General features: G+C 30.1%; 4 protein-coding genes across 9 annotated transcripts; 2 read left to right on the forward strand and 2 right to left on the reverse strand.

The window, feature by feature from the left end:
• Window positions 1-660: 660 nt before the first annotated feature.
• Window positions 661-7,623, reverse strand: LOC126863602 (exportin-5). 2 transcript variants are annotated; one of them, XM_050613907.1, is made up of 9 exons: window positions 7,331-7,623; window positions 6,043-6,743; window positions 5,653-5,961; window positions 4,176-5,579; window positions 3,818-4,078; window positions 3,605-3,728; window positions 3,182-3,518; window positions 2,738-3,107; window positions 661-2,111 (listed from the first exon to the last, which is right to left on the reverse strand). In XM_050613907.1, the coding sequence occupies exons 2-9, from the start codon at window positions 6,727-6,729 to the stop codon at window positions 1,950-1,952; spliced, it is 3,654 nt and encodes a 1,217-aa protein (XP_050469864.1). In that variant the 5' UTR covers window positions 6,730-6,743; window positions 7,331-7,623; the 3' UTR covers window positions 661-1,949. The 2 variants fall into 2 exon arrangements, with proteins under 2 accessions (XP_050469864.1, XP_050469863.1); XM_050613906.1 differs by having other exon boundaries at window positions 7,415-7,622.
• A 31-nt stretch (window positions 7,624-7,654) lies between these two features.
• LOC126863656 (nucleoporin Nup37) lies at window positions 7,655-9,578 on the forward strand. Its single transcript, XM_050614054.1, has 4 exons — window positions 7,655-8,100; window positions 8,462-8,659; window positions 8,734-9,098; window positions 9,187-9,578. Exons 1-4 carry the CDS (start codon window positions 7,951-7,953, stop codon window positions 9,437-9,439), a joined length of 966 nt encoding a protein of 321 aa, XP_050470011.1. The 5' UTR covers window positions 7,655-7,950; the 3' UTR covers window positions 9,440-9,578.
• Window positions 8,969-17,259, reverse strand: LOC126863596 (gem-associated protein 5). 5 transcript variants are annotated; one of them, XM_050613887.1, is made up of 17 exons: window positions 15,975-16,114; window positions 14,906-15,223; window positions 14,464-14,822; window positions 14,069-14,392; window positions 13,741-13,996; window positions 13,421-13,649; window positions 13,251-13,335; window positions 12,820-13,192; window positions 12,421-12,706; window positions 12,083-12,319; window positions 11,858-12,005; window positions 11,522-11,779; window positions 11,220-11,430; window positions 10,926-11,132; window positions 10,417-10,852; window positions 10,062-10,299; window positions 8,969-9,106 (listed from the first exon to the last, which is right to left on the reverse strand). In XM_050613887.1, the coding sequence occupies exons 2-16, from the start codon at window positions 15,212-15,214 to the stop codon at window positions 10,070-10,072; spliced, it is 3,948 nt and encodes a 1,315-aa protein (XP_050469844.1). In that variant the 5' UTR covers window positions 15,215-15,223; window positions 15,975-16,114; the 3' UTR covers window positions 8,969-9,106; window positions 10,062-10,069. The 5 variants fall into 5 exon arrangements, with proteins under 5 accessions (XP_050469844.1, XP_050469843.1, XP_050469840.1 ...); XM_050613886.1 differs by lacking the exons at window positions 8,969-9,106; window positions 15,975-16,114 and adding an exon at window positions 17,122-17,259 and having other exon boundaries at window positions 10,045-10,299; XM_050613883.1 differs by lacking the exons at window positions 8,969-9,106; window positions 15,975-16,114 and adding an exon at window positions 16,674-16,811 and having other exon boundaries at window positions 10,045-10,299.
• On the forward strand, window positions 17,233-20,180 carry LOC126863640 (lipase 1-like). The gene is made up of 8 exons (XM_050614020.1): window positions 17,233-17,380; window positions 17,474-17,597; window positions 18,437-18,617; window positions 18,700-18,814; window positions 19,056-19,296; window positions 19,396-19,554; window positions 19,631-19,858; window positions 19,942-20,180. Exons 2-8 carry the CDS (start codon window positions 17,475-17,477, stop codon window positions 20,083-20,085), a joined length of 1,191 nt encoding a protein of 396 aa, XP_050469977.1. The 5' UTR covers window positions 17,233-17,380; window position 17,474; the 3' UTR covers window positions 20,086-20,180.
• Window positions 20,181-21,070: the final 890 nt, after the last annotated feature.

Below are 21,070 nucleotides of genomic sequence, written 5' to 3' on the forward strand. Positions count from 1 at the left end.
ATAAAAATAGTGAAATATTTTCGGCATTTGACTGCAGTTGTACTTCAGACAATTTTTAGAAATTTAATACATGAACCCCTTTCAATGTCTCATTTTTGTAGGCGCATACATACATATGTATAAAAATTACAAAATGTGTGTTGGACTCTGGCATTGTCTTATTCGTACTTATGTTGAAACATGTTAACAGATCTTGCAATCTTCACGAAATTATAATTACAGGTGTAAGCAAATTAATGGAGTATTGATAGGCAAAGTATATTAATTTTATTGTTATCTTAATGTGCGTACTATCGCGTATATTGGAGAAAAATTGTTAAACTCTAAAGCGATAATTAGTTCAACTAGTAATAAAATTTGAAATCGATTAAAAACTTGTATTCTATTTATATTAATCTCAATAGTATTTTGTTGGAAAATATAGTTCTTTATGAATTTTATTTTATAACATATGTGATGTTAATACGATACGCAAATTGACCGTATTTATATATAACAAGATATAATTTAATATTAAATTTTCGTATTTTAACTGTCATTCAAATACATCGAATCAACGGAAAACTCTCGTGTAGTTTAAAATTTTGTCTATGCCTAGCATTATAAATCTTTTAAATAGCATAGTCTCTATCGCGATAGTACTTCATTTTTTGTTAACAATCTCCGTCAAGTTAGTTCTGAATCCGTGATATGATTGTCACGTATTAAATGATTATTAGTATCTATAATTTTATGTAAAATATCGTCGTTATTTTTGATGTGTAATGGAAGTCATGTAAAGTACTAATCCATTTTTATGCGATAGCTACAATGCTGCATTATTCACAGTAATAAAATAAAATTAACTAAAATAATTAAAAAGTAACAACGAAATCTGGAAATATTACATTCAATTTACATGTAAGTATCTGAAATGCTGCATTATTTTAAATTTCAAAGGATAAATAAAAGTCGCATTTAATGACGATAACATGACCTGAACAAAAGATCATTCTATTATTAAATATCATCTTAAATGAAGCTTACTTTATGCATGCTTTTGAAATGCCCAAATAAAATTTTTACAACTAAATCCATATGAAATAGCACTTTTAAAATGTGCTGAGAAACATACACATTTTGCTCCTGATTAAAAACAATTATAATCAATTCGAATACAAATTTTTGTACCAAATCGTAAAATTGTTTTATATAAATCAACAACCTTTGTATTATACATTAGCAAAATATTGTTTACAAAACTGTATTACATTGCATGATTGTGGAAAACCATCTTGTTTTACATTATTACAAAAAATTTATAAATCCAAAGAAATAGTAATAAATGCGTAAGACTTAATATACAATTATTCGATAATCTATTTAGATTTGTTTGTAATTTGTCTTATCATACGTGCTAAATGTTCTTCTTTAACGACGAATATCTTCTTATATTACACGTGCGTATGGATACGCATCACGCATACAATACATACATACACACATGCACGAACGCGCGCACACCCTGAATATTCGAGAAACACAAAGTTTTTTTGTGTATATTGTAGTCCCGAGTTAAAAATAAGTGGACTTCATACATAAAACCGATTGCTGTCTTTTTGACTTTTCCCTTTTCTGCTTTTTATAAACTATTCACAATCGACATTGAACGCGCACGTAAGCGTATTTTCTTTTCATTTTATTCATTATTCGGTACATAAGTAAAATAGTTAAGTGTAACACTTTCGTCACAAGACTGTGTATGCGCGCGTCCAACTTTATGAATAATTTAAAAACAAAGTCCTAGTTAAAACTAACTTATTCTATGAAGTCCTCTTATTTTAGTTACAGGATTCCCTTATGTATATAGTTCAATCTTTTTTTGTAGGAAATCGTTTTCACGACGGTTTATTACTATTTATTAATTCAGACCATATGCATGCAGTATGGTCATCTAAATGGAGTTTCTGCTACGTAGGTCCTGCAAATAGAGCCGCAAACCCGCTATCAGTCGAATTCTCAGATACCTCATCTACGCGTACCGCTTGTTGCTTTCCAAAAACTTCTATACGTGGTAAATTATCTATCTTAACTTCCTTACGAAACAATTGACCAACACTTCGACCAATAAGCTGCAACGAAAATTGTATGATATACAGGGTGAATCACAACTGATATGATACGATTTATGTAGTACATACTCAGGTATACTATGCTATGCAGATACTCACTTGTTTTTAGTATACAACGATGCACCAGCAAAGTGCAATTGCAGTCTTTTTTTAAATGAAACTCCATAATTTTTCATTAACCATCTGATGCATTTTCTAATTCCCTACAAGAAAGTATTCAGGTCCTTGGGTGAAAAACTGCATATGAGAAACAAGGAAAAACGTAGGATGGAAGGCTTGTGTTTACGTTTTCCTTGCCTTTCATACACTAAATGTGGTCAAATTAAAATTGAAATATCTTTTAAACTCAGCATTTTTCCACCTAAGTATAATACTTTTTTGTAGAGATTCATAATGGTTAACCAAAAATTATAGAAACCTATTAAAAAAATGCAACTGCACTCTCCCCGTGCATTATTGTATGCACTAAAAAAAAAAGTGAGTAGCAAACATAGATCTTATCATGGCATTTCATTTTTCTCTATCTTCAATGAAATCAGAACTACAGCCCAGCCCAGTTCTATGGACATGCAGCATCCTGTATACCCTTCAGTACACTATTTCTATTTTTAATATGTAAATCTTACCTGATTTGTAATTTTCTTGAAAAGATCTTTCTTTCCTTTCTCAACTTTATTTCCTTTAGTACTAACTACAGCCATCTTTTCGTCGAAACGTTGCAAATCCGTAGGATTAACACCCGGAATTTGCTGCATTACTTCGATAATAGTGGGGAATTTAGGTCGTAAACATTCGTAGACTTGTGCACCCAAGGTAATAAGAGAACCTTGATTCGCTTCGTGTTGCCCGTGAAGTTGTAAACCTTGAAGAATAGCTACCATAATATGAGCAGCCATAGCTGGTGTTAAACTGCCATCACCTGCCAATGCTCGTACAACTGGTCCAGTTAACATTGTAGCCTTTAGACTAGCATTCGAATCGTTCCAAGCTAAAGCCCTAGATGTAGCAATAGGATTTCACTTAAAATTAATTCTACTATAGATTAAATATCAAATAAGACATTGGATTACCCTAAAACGCATAGAACAACACTGTGGCACGTAGATGGATGACGAAGAACAACAGCTCCCAATTCACTAACAACTTCGGCAACTATACTATTTCCACGTGACGAAGGAGGATCTATAGCCATGCCACCACTATCTTGTTCCATTGTGTCAGGAGGCGTTGCATCACTAGCAGCACCACCAACGAGAGCTACTTTCAACACGTCTACAAAATCTCTCGTCAAATTTCGATTTAGCATATCAGTAATAACTTCTTGTGTATCTGTATTTTCTTCATCCAAACCACCAGATTCGTAGAGGTGTGCGATGTACTGCCATTTTGCGCTTAACCTTTGGCACACTGTAAAAAAAGGATTTAAATTAAGATGTATTTAAATAAAAAATTAATAAAATCCATGTGATAATAAGAAGATAAAAAGATCGTACTATGCGTAGAAACATGAGCCAATACGGGTACAAGAACGCTTTCGTAAAATGCAGGTGGACAGGAATATGTGAACGGTTTCATGAAGACGCGTATAATTGGTCGCAATCTATAATCTGGAATCATCTGAAAGAAACACATACAGCTGTCATTAGGATACAGAATAAATAATTATATTTCTGTTATAGTATACGAAAAAATATAAGAAAAGTTACCTCCATATTAGAAAAAACTGAATTGATAAGAGCTGGTGCTAAACCAGGTAATTGATAGAAATCTCTTCCAATCATGTGACATCCACTTCCTAACATATGATAGCACAAATCATGAATAGTAGTAAGAAACGATTGCATTCGAACTAAAGCCGTAAATGAAGACTGATCAGGTTCAGAAGCTCGTTCATTATCATTTGTTACATTTAAACCTAACAGGTTTGCTTTTTCTGCTTCTAATAATTCATGAGCATTTTTATATCCCTAATAAAAATATATAAAAAACATTAGATATTCCTCTATGAAATTACTCAATAAAATAAAAGAAAAGAAAAATATTTATTATTAGTGTCTTTATTACCTCTGATAAAGCTGCTGAAGCAGTAGGTATGAATAGAGCATTCATTGTTCTGAGTAATGCAAAAAGTGTTGGCAGTATAGGAATTACATGTGGTGTAGCAGGATTTCTATACACTGGATTCCCACTTTCGCTGAGCGCGGCTACAAAACTGCCTCTTGCAGCACGATCTGGATCATCGGGGATGGAGCACCTTTTTACAACACACAGTATTGTACAAATACATATCATTAAATCGCTTCGATTCTGCCCTGCAGGGTCTTCCGTAATATTTTCAACCGGTGGTCTGTCTAAACCTACGAATCTCATTAATTCAAGTGGCCCTTTAAACGATTCAGATCCGAGCGCGATAAACTTGGCTGATGCATCACCAATTATTTCTGCAACGAATCTAGTCTGTCTTTCGTAATCACAGAAATGATTCGATATCAACAACAATGCTTCATAAAGCAAGGTAGTTTCCATCTTAGATAAAGGACTAGGTTCTCTCGCTAAACCCCGAACCATCGTATGTATTTGTTCAAAAACTGGGAGGAGTAGTAATGGATATTTCAGACTAATTTTAACCATGAGACTCGCCGCATGTCGCCTTACATTCTTTGCTGCTCTAGATCGAGTACCTTTTGTTTCACCAGGTGCTTCAAATATCAGAGCAGCAAAGATCTTCTCCAGAACTCTGGGTAGGATAGCAACTCCTGGCATAGCCATTGAACCAGTTGACATAGATAAGAACACGAAGAGAGCACTGATGCAAGAAAGTAATGCAGATAGTAACCAAGGATCTTGTGGAGAATAACCAAGGCATAATTCCAACAATTGAAGACCAGTTTGTACACTTGGTCGTTCGTTGATTAATAGAATTCTGGATACAACAGAATCCAAGGCTTGTGCAAGAGCTTCCCATTCAAGGTATTGTGGATCATTTTGGTCACTTTGATATCGAAGATCCGCCATTCCCTTCGTTATTTTGGCTGTTAACCACTGTTGTACGTATGTAAATGTTACCAGAGGAGCTACCATCGTGGCTTGTCGAAATCCTTCCAATAAATCAGTTCTGAATCGATGAAGAAAGACATTGAACTCTTCCACTGAATCATAATCCGCGAGACAATATGCGCTCATTCCATTAGCTTGTCTACCTTGTGGATATGCTACTTTTATTAGTTTTGGAGCTGTATTTTCTACATATTTTGGTATGTAAGTCAACAATAATTGATCTTGTTTTATCTGTTCATGTTTAAACAGCATTATCCAAATTACATTTGCCATATGTGTTAATGTCAAACTTGAATACATAGTAAATGTCAACACAGTATCTAAAAATATGTTGAAATGTGTTGGTCGAATGCTAGAACTATCATCTTTACCCCAAAGTGTACAAAGTTGAGTTGCCATTCCAGTTAGCACCTAAATTAAAAATTAACATTTTTCATTACATCTACATATAAATAACAATGTTTTATGATAAATTGCAATTTACCTGTGTCAGCTTTTTTAAGAATAAATAATGGTTTTCATGAAATTCATTTGTTCCAGTGACAGGTGATGCCGCAGTTGCTGCTGTATAAATATATCTCAAAGCATCTTCAGAAAATAAAATCATTAATTGTTTTCTATCTTCGGCTTTCCCTTTACGGTTTACAATTTGTAATAAACATTCAGCTGCTGGGCATTGAAATATTGGATCTCCCAATAGGAGACATAATATTTGTAATAATCTACCATCTTCTGCCATAACATGAGTAATTGAAATCCATTCTACAAAACCAGTTAACGTAGACAGTACTACCTATATCACAGAAAAATAATTTAATATATACAATTACAAACATTGATTGGAAAGACATAAATAACCTCATAACAAATTTACCTGTACAACTTTACTATGTGCTGCAGCTTCAGAAGTACAACCTAAACTATTCGTTTTTTGAAATTCTGAAAAATGTTGTTCCATTAATCTTAAAAAAAAGCTAAAAATTTCAGCCATATTTGTGTTAAGTGCTTGGTATATATCCTTTCTTCTTTGATTAGATTCTAATGTTTGTAAAAGTGCAACATCCTCTACGAGTCTCAAAAACACCAGAAGAACTAATTCAGTTTGACTTTCACCCCTTGTACAAGCTTGACTAAGTTCAGCAAGCAGTGTAGGCCATTGTTGTGGCCATTCTCTCTTTATCATTTCTACCACAACACGAGATAGTGCATCTTTAATATGAGCTTCCTCTTGTAATAATGGTTCTGTACCTTCTTGAAGTAATTTCATTGCATTTTCCTTTATAAATATTTTTTCTGATTGAGATATTTGCGTCCATCTATATTTGATACAATGTTCCATAAGTTGTAATCCAAAATGCCTAACCACTGAACTTCTATTTGGAGCTCTCTGAGCTAGGTATAATCCACATTGTGCACATAAAGGAGATGATTCCTTAAATCGTTCACAAGCATTATATACTTCCAAACGTTGCTGTTGTGGAACATTTGGTGACATCATCACCTCCACTACTTGAGCAAGTTCTGCTGATATTTGGGCAACATTACCTACCCCGAACTCCATTCCTGCCTATTGCACTGTAATTGAAAGTAATAGTTATTTGTATTTTTTATTAAATTTTGGATGTAAAAATAGAAAAAGCATAATATAGGTTTTTATCATTTCATACTTTTTTATTTCAATTTATATCAACATGTACACACAATATATATACATGAGTTTTATATGATATAAATTTAATGTGAACTTACATATAAAAAGTACAATTAGTAATCAAATACTTGAACTTTGAAGCATATGTGTAAAATATATTATCTATTTCTACTCCAAATGATAAAAACCATTAATACTTTTTTCTATCATCTGAAGCACTTTTATAAATACAATATATCAAGGTAAAATAATTTTTAATGACGACAAACACGATAGTCATAAACGTTCTAAAAATTTTTGTCAAAATGTTGAAATTATAAAAAAAAAAAAATAAGATCATGAGAAAAATAGTTAAATTTCGTAAATTGACATTCTGAAAATTTAAATTCGGAAACGAAGCAAACAGAAACGTGTTTGGTAAAAGATATCGTAGCTTCACACGTGCTACGAAGTTTACAGGTACTATGAAAAATTTAGGAAGAAATTAGATAATGTGAAATTGTGTAATTACAATGCAAGAAAAGCACGAGGTGAACCAGCTTGTAAAGTATGTGTAGTATGCCCTGGTAAGCATGCCTTGACAGAAGGTACCTACCTCGTAACGCGATCGTAGATCGAGACGGATCGAAGATACACGTTTGGCAAAAGTTCTGTCAATACGGCTTGTCAATTCATATCTGATGGTCAATTATTGAGTCAAAAACTCGCGGCGTGTGCAAGCGGTGATCTTATATTTAGTTAAATAAGTTCGCTTGCTGAGGGATATGCGGCACGTTGAACGATTACATATAGCATACGTAAAATACGTACTGCCCTCTAGATGGTTTAAATTCGACCTAACCTCATCTTATAGCGCGCGTGCATGTTTTTTATGTTTATATGAATTGCAATTCCGATTACAATGAAATGTCATATACCGTAATAATAGTATAAAAATATTAATGAACCAAAAAAGAGATTCGTTATGATCATTTACCTTTCATATATATTCGTTGATATTTTCTTCGTTGCAATCTCCGAATTAATACAATCCAGCGAGGAAGTTTTATAGGTTATGCCGGTGATCTCTTGTTGATCATAATACGAGCTCATCTCTTATATTAAAGAGAATAATACGAATACGAATACACGATGGACGAAGCTTTAACTACACCACCTACATATCAGTTGCATTTTTCTAAACAGATATATTGCGTTGAGTTATCTCCTTACGAATGGTCTCAACATCTAATTTGTGTCGCTTTAGCCGAAGAAATTGTCATCGGTACTATTAAATTTCAGGTAAAGTCATTAAGTTTCATTATACGTGTATTATTGGGTATTTCAATTTACAAAATTTACATAATATACCTGCTTGATATTTCATGAAAATTACTTTTTATGACAAAAAGTTAAAAAAGATATAATCTACAACTTATCTTCTAATTGGATATAAAAATACATGAATGAGAAAATAAAATAATATAGTGAAATTTTACTTGTTATCTCTGAAAAACAGTCATAGATGTTCAGAATATATGTTTTAGTTTTATGAAAACGTTAATCATTGCAAAAAATAATAGTTATGGAATATAATAAGATTGCAAGAAAAACATTATTTTTAAATGAATAATAACTATTATTATTATTATTGTATAATAAGGATGAAGATGAAACAGTGGAAGATATTGCTTATAAACCTTTTAGAACATTTCGTCATGATACTAGACCACATGCTATTGCTTGGAGTCCAGAAACCTCCTTGAGTGTTGTACCTAAAGTTTTAATGTTCTGTGTTGCTGGAGCAGATTTTAAAATAAGATTATATAGCAGTGATCTGAATGAAAACACTGTATGCCAGGTGAGATTAAAGAATTATAATAAATGCAACTTATTTTTTATGAATCAGTTTATTGACATTTCTTTTAATACAAGATGGAAGGACACAAGGATTATATAAATTCAATTTGTTATGAAACCGAAGGTGAATTATTGGCTTCTGTGTCTGATGATCACACTTGTAAACTTTGGGCTGTAAAAGAAGATGAAAAATGTATATCTACATTTTACTTAACATCTCCAGGAATGAGTGTGAGTTTTCATCTTGAAAAATCTGGCAAGCTCCTTGTTGGTGAAAAAAATGGATTGATTCATATGTATGATGTACGCAGTCAGCAAGCAATTATGTCTTTAGATACAGATATTGTTCCCTTAATGTCTATTGATTGGGGACCCAACCCATTAAAAGTTGCAGCTATAGCAGCTGGAAAGCTAATTTTATGGGATATATCCAAACCTAGGTAATGCACTGTAAAATAAATTTAAAAATTAACCAATGAACAAAATAATAATTATAATATATTTTGTGATAATTTTTGTTACTTTCAGTCCACCTTTAGAATCAAAACCTCTTCACATTGAAGGAGGTTTAATAGTGAAGTTCTTCCTTGGCTATGAAAATTTTGTAGCAAGTATAGGCAGACCAGACAATTTATTAAAGGTAACAAATATAAAAACTGAACAAGAAATAATTTGTGGGCAAGTTAAATTAATAGGTGGAATAACGTGCCATTATAAATTACCATATGTCTGCGCGACAAGTGACCGAGAAATTCGTTTTTGGAAAATAACTTCAAATTAAAAAGAAAAATATTTTATTACAAAAAACTGACTTTTTTATTAATAAAAAAATGTTTTCTAATTATAAACAATTTTTATAAATAAAAAGTCATATTACCTAATTTATCAATATTCATTTAAATAAATTGTATTTCATAGAATTATGTTTAATATAACATTACAATATTCTATAAGACGTGCAATACATTAACCCATTTGCATCCAAACGCGGATTAATCCGTGCGCTGCGACTGTCTTCTATCACTAAGCGCGCATTATTACGCGATATTCTACAAGAGATATGGCAGCGATAAAATGGAAGGATAAAAAAGATGTCGTTTTATTAACAACTATGCATAGCTTAGAATTTGCTGAAACGGAGAGAACAAACCGATATATCGGACAAAAATGTGTAAAACAACAGTAGTAATTGAATTCGGGCGCCGCCCCACGGAGAAAACCATAAATATTGGAGCCGGCATCAACGTGTTAAGTAGGGCCATGATGCAAATAGGGTAATAAATAAAAAATATAAAAAAATAATTGAACGATAAAAATAATAAAATAGGAAGTTCAAGATTGTTGACTATCATTAGTATCTAATGTAGTATCTATCAAAAGAATATATCAAAAAAGTCAAGTACATGTTTATTTATGTAGTAGCATCTAACCACATTTTGGAAATACTTTCTAAAAACTTATTTTTTATAGTTTCATCGCACAATTTGCTGCATAGTTCATTTGCTTTGCCATATACCATAACAGGATTTGGGACATAAACTAAATCATTGAGGATCTGATTCTTCTGTGTCTTTAATGTATTTAGTTTTTCCATGAAAGATTCTATATCTTGATCAGTTTTAATTTCTTCTTGCATTTTACCTAAAAACAAACAAACATTTACCTAACAATGAATCAGTGTTAGTTTTTTTATCTTTTATATCTATTATTAATAATTAATAAACAATTTTTTATTTAAACAATATTACTGTAACTTACATTTTGCGGAAGCTAATTGATTTTCTAATTTGTTAATTTCATTTGTTACTGTCCAGTGTCTTATTGCTTGTTTATTTAATGCATCTTCAAGTAAATGTTCAATCAAATTGGTGTAATTTTGTATATTATTATTAATAGATTCTTCGTTTATATTATATACAAACCAATTTAGAAGAGCATAACATAAATAAGCTCGTAAACTAATTGATACAGAATAATCAGCTTTTGTATAAATACTTGTTTCATCCATTGGACTTTTAATATCTAGTTTTACGATAATTTCAATTAAAAAACTATGTAGATGTTCTAAATCTTTTTGATGTAGTAGTTCAAATTGAGTGATTGTATGTAATGCAGTAACAATATGCTTTAATTTCTGTTCTTTTTCAATAGAGGCTATTGCTAATGCAACCTCATGACCAATTGTTAACCATAACTGAAATTAGGAGTTATTAAACGTAATAATTCAATTCTTCACAATGTTAAAAACTAGATCACGTGAATTTTACCATTTTCTCCTTGTCTGAAATATTGCAAAAATTATTTTGACACAAGTCAGTGTAATAAGAATTACAATCACCGCAAACTGTCTCTAAAGTTTGTAATACACCATAATTTGATTTTCCGTCTATCCACGTTTGAATCAAATCAAGAGTTACATTTCCCTTAATAACTTTTTTAAGTTCTTCATAAGTTAACAAATATATTTCTTGATACTAAAATAAAAACAAACATTTTTCATAAGACAATAATTATTTAAAATACGGAAAAAACCTAAACATAAAACATATATGTAAATATACCTTGAGATATGGAAATTTTTCTATTATATTTCGTGCAAAATCATACTCTGAATTTATCAAAGTTGCAATTATTGCTTGCTCAGCTAAAGATTTACTTGACATTTCATCATTACATAAAAAAGCAATTTCAGCTGCCGTTATTAACGTAGCTGCATCTTTACGGCGTGCAAGGTATTTTACTGTATCGGAAAATTCTCCTAATTTAGTATGACTGAAAATAAAATTATATATAACATAATTAAAATTTTTAAATAAAAACATAATTTACATTAAAAACTATATATATAATTAATACAACTTACATCCATGCTGCTTGCTCGAAATTGCCTGAATTTACACTATATTTTGCCCATTCTTTTAATATTTCTGTTAGTACTGGATCATCAGATTCAAGTCTACATTTTGCAAGAACATATGCTTCTTTGTATAAATTTGCAGCCTGAAATACTTCTATAGCTTTGTAGGTTTTATGTATACAAAGTAAATATGATACTGCTTTACAAGGATTGCCTTCAGTTACTAATTGATATGCATATAGTTCACACATATCTTTCCACATTCTGCAATACATTATTGCTAGATTATTTTTACGGCGACTTTAATTGCATTTTATAAAATAGACAAATAAGAAAAAATACTTCATGGACAGACTAGCTGAAAGTGAAACAAGAAAGTCATTGAGACGTTTCTCTTTAGCAGCTTCTTCTAAATTCTGTTTGAGATTATCATACCATATATCCATTTCTGTGATTACATCATAGTTATTTCTCTCAATATGAGCAGATTCTATATAGTGATAAAAGATAAAGCAAATATAATATATATAGGTAGCTTGCATTTTTTTTAAATAATAAATAACTTACTTTCAGTAGTTAAATAAGATATAAAATTTTCTTGCGATGAAAATAATATTGGTATCATATGATACGAAGCATCTTTCTGAACATCTTCCATATTAAAATTTTCACTTTTCATATTTTTTACGACATTTAAAAGAGAATGAAGTAAAAGTGTTTTTCGAGATGTTGTATTAGGGCATTTTGAGAAATATGGCCGTACTTTTTTATTTTTTGTCTCTGTTATCATCATTGTCTTTGACTCTGAAAAAATTGATAAATATTTGTTATTTGTATTATAATAACATATTGTTTTATTACTTTCATCAATATTATTGTTATACTTTGTACAGTTTGAGAAATACCTGAAATAGAACATTCTGATGTAGCATTAGTTAATTCTAGTAAACTATTTTCAATAGTATCCACAATTTTATTTGTTTCATTTTGTTTCTTTTTAGCTTTTTTTGGCAATTTTTTATATTCTTTTTTTTGTGGCAAATTATAAGCAACTCTCCATATTCGTACTGTAGAATCTGCAGAGCCTGTTATAATAAAATCAGGGTCTAACGGACTCCACATGCAACACAATACTGGGCCATTGTGTCCTGTATATGTAGCTATTAATTCTTGTGTTCCAACATTCCATATCTAAAAACCAATAGTACTCGTATGTAAATACTTATCTTTACAAAAAATGTTTATTATTCCTAAATATATTATTACGGTGATATTTATATAGTTATATACATAATTTGTAATACCTGTGCAGTTCCATCATAACTACTAGATATTAGATGTCCACTTACATGTGGACTCCATGCTAAACAGACAACATTTTGTACATGTCCAGTTAAAGAAGCTACAATTTCATGCACTTTATAAATATCACATTTTTCCTTTAAATTTTCATTATTAGTTGAATCTTCCATTTTTTCAAAATGATCTATAAAATTAGTTAAATCGAAAATAAGTATAGTACATGATTCAAAAGCAACAGCTAAATAATTTTTTAGCTGAGAAAATGTCAAGTCTGTTGCTGTACTCTCAGGATGCCAGACCAAGCAATGCACCATTTCTGTTGCAAACTTAGCACATCCACGTGTTTCAAATTTTCGATTAAGAAATGAAATTGTTCTAAAAACAAAAAAATTTTTATTTTCATGGAACTCATACAACATATTTAAAAACATACCCATTTTCAAATCCTACTGCCAAGCAAGAAAAATCTGGCTTCCAAGAAAATTCTGTACATTCTTTTTTCAATACAGATTTTGGTTCTAGTTGAGAGAAATTATAGCTTTATAGTAAATATGATATAATAATGTTGCAATCATTTATTAATTAAAAAATAAAAAATACTACCTTCATTTGTAACTTTTTCTGAGTCATAATACACAAGCTCTCCCTCTCCACAAGAGTATAAAACATATTTATTTTTTGGACATGGGCCCCAACCAATAGTATATATTACACTTCTATGATATTGTCTGTACAATGTAGGTGATTTATTTCCATTTATATTAAATACACCAACTCGACCTTCATCAGTTGCATAAGCCAATAAATTTTCTTTTTCAGGATGCCATGCTATCTATTAATTATGTAAATTTCAATTTTCTAGAAAGTATAATCTAGGAAATGTATAAAGAAAGGACTTCTTGAAACTATTATACAGGTCTTACCGCGCGGATTTTTCCCTTAATCTTTTGCCATAAAACAGTTATATCAAAAGTAGTATCATGTGCTGCTGATAAATTCCATAATCGTAACATTGCATCTCCAACACCAAATGCAATATGTGAAGTGTCTAATGGGCAAGCAGCCATGCAATAAACAAACCCACTTTGTGTAAATATATCATAATCTATTTCAACATTATTTTCTTTTATTCCACAACAAATAATTCTTCGATCTTGTGCCACAGTCCAAATTGTATGTCTACAATTAATCAAAAATTTGTAATTGCTTCATAATCATATTTAATCATAAATTATATATATCTATAAAAACCTTTGTCTTATTCTCCAATTTTCTTCTGAAATGTCTTGGGTATTTGGTACATGCGCAATACAAAATAAACCCCTGTTGTGATGTGCATGTATTACTTTGACATTAGGTTTCCCTTTTATCATTGTTGATAAATCCCAAGAGATTAATTCACCCCAACATGAACTTGTAAGCAATAGTCTAGGTTCTATCCAGTGAACTACTACCCAATTACCTACAGAAGCATTTAATTTACTTCTATGCTGCTGAGAATCAAGAGGTGCTGAAGGCAATGAAATTGTCATTTCATAACGTCCATCTCCACCAGCTTTCCAAATGAAAATTGATCTACACATTGCAATTTTAAAATGAACACATTAAAATTATAGTTAAAAGCACATATATTTTTTTTAAATTACCTATCTTTCCCTCCTGAAGCTAACAGTAAATCTTCATTTAAATTTCCTCTTATTACATTATTTTTTGAGGGACACCATGATAAGCTAACTATTTCAGTATCATGCCCTCTAAGTTTGTAAACTACTTTCCCTTTATCTTGAAAATTAACGATATAAACTAATCCACTCTTTGAGCCTACAGCTACAAGATGTGGATCATGAGGACAAGAAGAAATATAAGTAGGTATCACTTTTCCTAATGAAATTGAAGAAACAGTATTAAAATAAGCATTCCATGATAATACATAACCATCAGAAGTTGCTGCATATATAACATAAGGATTTTTATAGGACCATTCTACGCCTATTGCTTGTTTATCCTGAAATTAAAAAATATTTTAAATATAATATCACTATAAATTTATCATATATGTATATTAATATAGAAACATTTTTACATTACATTTTCTAAGAGATAAGTATAAGTTACAGATAATGTTTCTGAATTCCATATTTTAATTGTGTTATCATCTCCTGTGGAGGCTATTAAATTAGCATTTACTTCTTCAAACTGAGGAGTAAATGCAAGACATGTCACCTTCGATTTGTGACCATGCTTAATAATAGAGTACTGTAATATTTTATCATTTTCATTAAGTTTACCAATAACAATTATATTTCTAGCACCCCATGCTATAGTACCATTAAAAGAACAAGCAAGAATATTACTTAAATACCAATTTGGCGAGGGTGGTAAAGTTACTTCATTCATTTTTATCAGCTGAAATGCAAATGAAAGACAATTTCAAATACGATATCCACAATGGAACTTTGGTAACCAGAAAATTTTGATCTTCCTTTTTTATTAATTTTCGGGTTTTTAGGGTAAAAACATCCCTTGAATGAAAGTAGATATTATTCTATTTCCCAGTACATCTTCAAGCGTATAATAGATATAAAAAAAAAGGTTAGAATAAAAATTGAATGGTTTTTTATGCTTTATAAGATGATGCTATTAGAGTAATAAAAATTTGCTGTTTAAATAAAAAATCTACCACCACCGTTATTGTGAAAAATTTAAAATCTTCTGTCACATCGAAAATTATGTAGAATAAATGCAAATGAATATATTAAATATGTTAAACTTATCAAATAATGTGAACAAATCTACGAGTGCTGTATATGATATAAAATTCCAAAACATCATTGTATTTATAAGTACACATGAAAAGCTATACCAAAGCAAGAAATTTGTAAGATCTGTGCATTGGATTATTTATGTTTGAATGTCAGATATCATTGTCATATTTATATAAACAAAAATTTTTTATTGCGTTAATTGTTGTTATAACCATCTTTTTTATATCTACTGTAGTTTTAAAGATACAAAGGGCAATAGGGTATCATCTAGCTCCATTCGAAGAATGTTTTCATCATGAAACATCGAAAATAGGCAAAAAAATAGCTGATATCTTTTTTTAGGTCCGCTACCAGCCAACACAATTTTTAAAAAATTAGAATTTTCAGATTACCGAAGTTTTCTTATCAGAAGTAAGATCACATGTTTATAGCTTTTTAAGGTTATGCGGTTCTTATTTGACATTCACATTGAGTAGTTTGAAATAAACATATGCGTAATATATTGGAAGTAATACAATTTAGACTATCTTTATAGAAGTATTATATTTGTAGGTCTTCTATGAACTATTAAATCTGTTGATTAAACGAAATAAAATTATGACAAAATGATTTGTCGGCTTTAAGAAAACGTTTAAAAAATACATATGCTTGAAAGTATGTAGTATTCTATTAAACATTTATTTTAACGCTTTTGTTTTAAATCAATATTTTATTTACAAACCTTAAATAACGTTCCTAAAATCTGTTAAGAAAATTATATCAATAAAAAAGTAATAAAGTGAATATCCTACATCGACAAGCACATGAATATCACAGTTTTATTCTATGGTACATATAGTAATATAATTATTAATATGGATTTATTCACTATTTAAACAATTAACAGTGTTAAAATAAGTGTTTGACATACATTTGTTCTGATTACTTAAAGACTAGTGTAATAGAAAACAAGAGACATTATAATACAATGTATTTAAAATTTTCATAAACATAACCTCAAACATAAACATAATTATCTTTATAACATATATTTTCTATCTATCATTAATCATAATTTTGTTTCTTTAATAAGTAATGAAAATAAATATTACCTGCAAATGTTATCCATGATTCGTGAACTATGATCATTAATATGAAATTCAATTATATTTTTGAACCTTATATCAAAAATGGAAGAATGATTTAAAAAAATATTATGGCTTGATTTGTACATTTTTTTGTATAAAAAAAATGTATATCAAATATATACTTATATAAAATATTTATATTGTAGAAATTAGAGATAACGAATAAATTATCAAAATTAAAAATAGTAAACAAAGATATAAACGATAAGTAAATAAATATTAGAGAGACTTTTGGTTTTCACATAAAAAATTTATTTCGAAAATGAATAAATTATCTAAAGTGATAAAATATAATGTATGATGTATGACATATTTCAGATAACTAGATGTATGCGTGTAATTATTTTTCTCTCTACTCGCGAAGTACGGTAGATATACTATATATAAGACAAAATATGCAAATTTTACTTACATCGTAAGCTTTCAGATCTTACGAACAACGGAGAAACACTGAATTTTAGTATAATTTAAAACAAATTAATGAATTAATTTTTCGACATTGAAATGGACCGTGAATCACAAACTGTGATTAACGTATAATGCCTGAAACTCATTCATAGTGATAAAGTTCGGCGCTAAAGAGGATGACAAATATGTACATATAATATTTCACCTTACGGAGAGCAACTTGAGCGGCAGTATCATCACATCTTCACTATTAAATGTTTCAAGTAAAGTGTATTATATGGAGCTTTTTCTTTTGTTTCTTTACTGTTAAACATTTCAAATAAAGTGTTTGTTTCGCCGTTTTCCAATATTCTTAGAATGAAAGGTCAGATCGTCATATTTTTATCGCTATGTGCTCTCTCTTCTGCGATTTTGTCCAATTTTAATGGCAAATTATTTCATCATAATGAAAATCCCAACCCAGATGAGGAACTTAATACAGTAAGTAGAATTACATTTTTCATTTTATTAATTTTATCGCTATTAAATATAAGAAAAATTGGTTACAGAAATAAAAGATACGCACATCGTTTATTGTTTGATTACGGAGTAGCATACGTATTTAACTTATTTACCAGTGTAAATAATATCCAATTACATGCAAAGTGTTCTAGAAAATACACCTACTATCTAAAAGCATGTTTACTTTTTGTGTACTTTTCAAATACTTTTTTACAAACATTTGTAATTATTATAATTGAAAAATAGTTTACAGTAAAGTGGTTTAAATTGAAAAGTTTCTGTACTACCTATTACACATATTCATTTTTTTAAACTGTAAATTGCAAAACATGTTATGTTTCCTAATTAGTACATGAACTTGTATGTTTATTTAGTGTTAACTAACTATTTGGAATATACTTATCACATTAACATGCTTAATGCATGGTGAAATAAAATGCGACGGTAGCAACATTTTTTTATGATATAACACAATTCCAACATATAAATATCTATATACATACATAATTAAGAATATTATTCTTTTTAAGTAAAATACGATTCTCTCTCTTCCTCTAAAAAAATTGTTGTCGTTGTTATTGAAACAATTAAACACATTATAGTGTAACAATTAATATTTTCAAATGCATTATAATTCGATTTGTGTGTAGATTTTTACGATTCTGGATAGATTTTTTAAAGATAATTTTAACTGTTTAAGATGTAGACAATAGTATAATATGCATAATGTAATTTTTCTTTGTCCATTGTGGTATTTTATATTTTTGTAGTTAGTGAGTAATGATTGTTCATTATTAATTTGAATTACTTTATTTTAGCTGCAGATGATAAGAAAAGCCGGTTATCCAGCCGAAGCACATGTAACGTTAACGGAAGATGGTTATCTATTGACGATGCATCGGATTCCAGGGAAACCTGGATCTCCCGCGATTTTCTTGCAACATGGTCTGTTAGGTAGTTCTGCAGATTGGGTTGTATCTGGAAAAGGGAAATCTCTCGGTACAAAAACACAAATTGTCTTTTAGCTTACAAATACTAATTGATTTTTATATCATATAATAATATTTTTTCTTTATTGTAGCTTATTTATTAGCTGATCGCGACTATGATGTATGGTTCGGAAATTTTCGTGGTAATACATATTCAAGAGCTCATGTCTCCTTATCTCACAAAGATTTAAAGTTTTGGGATTTCAGGTACTCGTAAAAAAGAAATGATTGATAACGATTAAAAATATGCAAGAGAACGGTATATTATATATAATTATATAAGACGTATTGTAATATGCTGGCGGTAACAATTTAAATAAAAAACTTTGCTTCATATAACAAAAGATAATTAACAAGGATATTACAGAAATAAATTATATAATTATATGTATATAATTATTATATTAATTATGTATAATTATTACATTAATAATAACAAATTTTTTAGTTGGCATGAGTCAGGTATCTATGATCTACCGGCAATGATCACTTACATCGTAAAACTGAAGGAAAATTTTTTGAGAGCGTATATTGGATTCTCGATGGGTACAACATGTTTCTACGTGATGGCTAGCGAACGGCCGCAAATAGCAAGACTGTTGCAATCAACGTACAGTCTTGCTCCAGTAGTATTTATGAAGCACGTAAAAAGTCCTTTACGATATATAGCTCCGCTTGCATATGATAAGGTAAAAAGGATAATAAATAAATAATAAATAAATAACTCCAATGATATTCTCAACGTAACATCTAAATTCTCATTGTAATATTTTTATATTGATCTTTAGATAATTTTCTCTCTATTGGGGGAAGGTGAGTTGTTACCGCAAAATAAAGTTTTAAAATTCCTATCAAAATATTTATGTACCTTCGAATCCTGGGAGGAAAAAATTTGTGCTAATTCGCTGTTTGTTCTTACTGGGTTCGACAAAGCGCAATTTAATTACGTGAGTATACAATGACTTATGTAGAAATCTGTTACACTAGCTTTTGATTATTTATGCAAATCTCGGATCGTTGCAGACGCTGTTGCCTGTGATTTTGAACCATGCACCAGCTGGTACGTCTTCGAAGACCGTGGTTCATTATGGCCAAGGAATAGAATCTGGAGAATTCAAACAATATGACTATGGTGCAAAGCGAAATATGGAGATTTATAAGAGCACCGAACCACCTAAATACAATATATCAAAAATTACAATGCCAATCACATTGTTTTGCGGCGATAATGATTGGTTATCTAGTCCTGTTGTATGTATTTCATACATTTTAATAGGATATAGATATTTAAATACTGGTATTTTTTTGTTATAATTTTACATTTTCCGATTTAGGATGTGATGAGATTAAGTAACGAATTACCAAGGAAACCAATTATTTATAAAGTGCCATTCGCGAAGTTTAATCACATAGACTTTCTGTGGGCTACAGACGTTGTTGAGCTAGTATATAAAAAGTTGCTTGATATGCTGAGCTAGTCCGTGAGATATTAAAAACATGACAGACTTAGGTATTATTTACTATTTAATGTATGCAAAGGATGCATTTATAGAATAAAGAATATCTTATTACATGTGTTCCGATTTTTAACACCTTCCATTACTTTTATTTGTAATTTATTACAAAAGAATAAAAATTTAATGTAAAATAAATGTCACATATTACAACTTAAATTTTATAAAAATACTAACATTTCATTTTTAACGTATTATTGTAGAAATCTTACTAAACAATAAACTAGCCTTAGGATCGAAAAAAAAAAGATTTTCTTTGCACATAAACACGTGTTTACGCATAAATAAAATCTTACGTATAATGGAACAATGGAAACCATCAGCTATCTGTTTGTCCTAATATTCTTTATTCCTTTTACGAGACAGCTGTAACGTGTAAATGACTTTGGACGTGAATAATCTGGTCAGCCGATCGGTTCAGTGGTGCATCCTGAATATTAACCCAACTAAGGTATTTGGCGTCCACCGATGTTACGTAAAAAGTATTGATGTCATAATCTACAAATCGGCCCATAAAGCCATGGCCTACTTGGTGAAAATTTCAGACAAATTTCTATTCCACACGACAAAATATTACATCAATGTATCGAATAATAAACTAATTTCGCAATATTATTTCAGCTGTTTGCTTGATTTCAGGCGAATTCTATTGATATTCATTATCATTCACGTCGACGAATATCGCTGGTTTGTTTTACGTTCCGTCGTTTTTTCTCATAAAAAGTATCTAATAGAGGAGTGGTCATCTTCAAGGTGTTCCCAGAGCACCTGTACATTAGACGAGAATTCTAGTGTCGATAGGTTCTGTTAATGATTGTGTAATGGAAAAACACTGATGGCATCCGAGGGTCCCCCAGGGATATACCAAGGATGCGACTTTACATACGGGCTTGAGATTTTATTATGCGTATCTGGACAACATCCTTATTGCATCACGTGATAAAAACGA

Source organism: Bombus huntii, chromosome 3 (genome assembly GCF_024542735.1).
Source record: "Bombus huntii isolate Logan2020A chromosome 3, iyBomHunt1.1, whole genome shotgun sequence".
NCBI classification, from domain to species: Eukaryota; Metazoa; Arthropoda; class Insecta; order Hymenoptera; family Apidae; genus Bombus; species Bombus huntii.

Coding starts and splice junctions, on each gene's coding strand:
- LOC126863640 (XM_050614020.1), top strand. CDS start 17,475: ATGAAAGGTCAGATCGTCATATTTTTATCGCTATGTGCTCTCTCTTCT. Junction 18,815..19,055: donor TTAAAGTTTTGGGATTTCAG/GTACTCGTAAAA, acceptor CAAATTTTTTAG/TTGGCATGAGTCAGGTATCT. Junction 19,555..19,630: donor ACAAAGCGCAATTTAATTAC/GTGAGTATACAA, acceptor GGATCGTTGCAG/ACGCTGTTGCCTGTGATTTT.
- LOC126863602 (XM_050613907.1), bottom strand. CDS start 6,729: ATGGAGTTCGGGGTAGGTAATGTTGCCCAAATATCAGCAGAACTTGCT. Junction 5,580..5,652: donor TCTTAAAAAAGCTGACACAG/GTAAATTGCAAT, acceptor TTTTTAATTTAG/GTGCTAACTGGAATGGCAAC. Junction 3,729..3,817: donor CAGTTTTTTCTAATATGGAG/GTAACTTTTCTT, acceptor TGTTTCTTTCAG/ATGATTCCAGATTATAGATT.
- LOC126863596 (XM_050613887.1), bottom strand. CDS start 15,214: ATGAATGAAGTAACTTTACCACCCTCGCCAAATTGGTATTTAAGTAAT. Junction 13,193..13,250: donor GCAGTAGGATTTGAAAATGG/GTATGTTTTTAA, acceptor TTTTGTTTTTAG/AACAATTTCATTTCTTAATC. Junction 12,707..12,819: donor GTTATGATGGAACTGCACAG/GTATTACAAATT, acceptor ATTGGTTTTTAG/ATATGGAATGTTGGAACACA.
- LOC126863656 (XM_050614054.1), top strand. CDS start 7,951: ATGGACGAAGCTTTAACTACACCACCTACATATCAGTTGCATTTTTCT. Junction 8,101..8,461: donor TCGGTACTATTAAATTTCAG/GTAAAGTCATTA, acceptor TTGTATAATAAG/GATGAAGATGAAACAGTGGA. Junction 9,099..9,186: donor TGGGATATATCCAAACCTAG/GTAATGCACTGT, acceptor TGTTACTTTCAG/TCCACCTTTAGAATCAAAAC.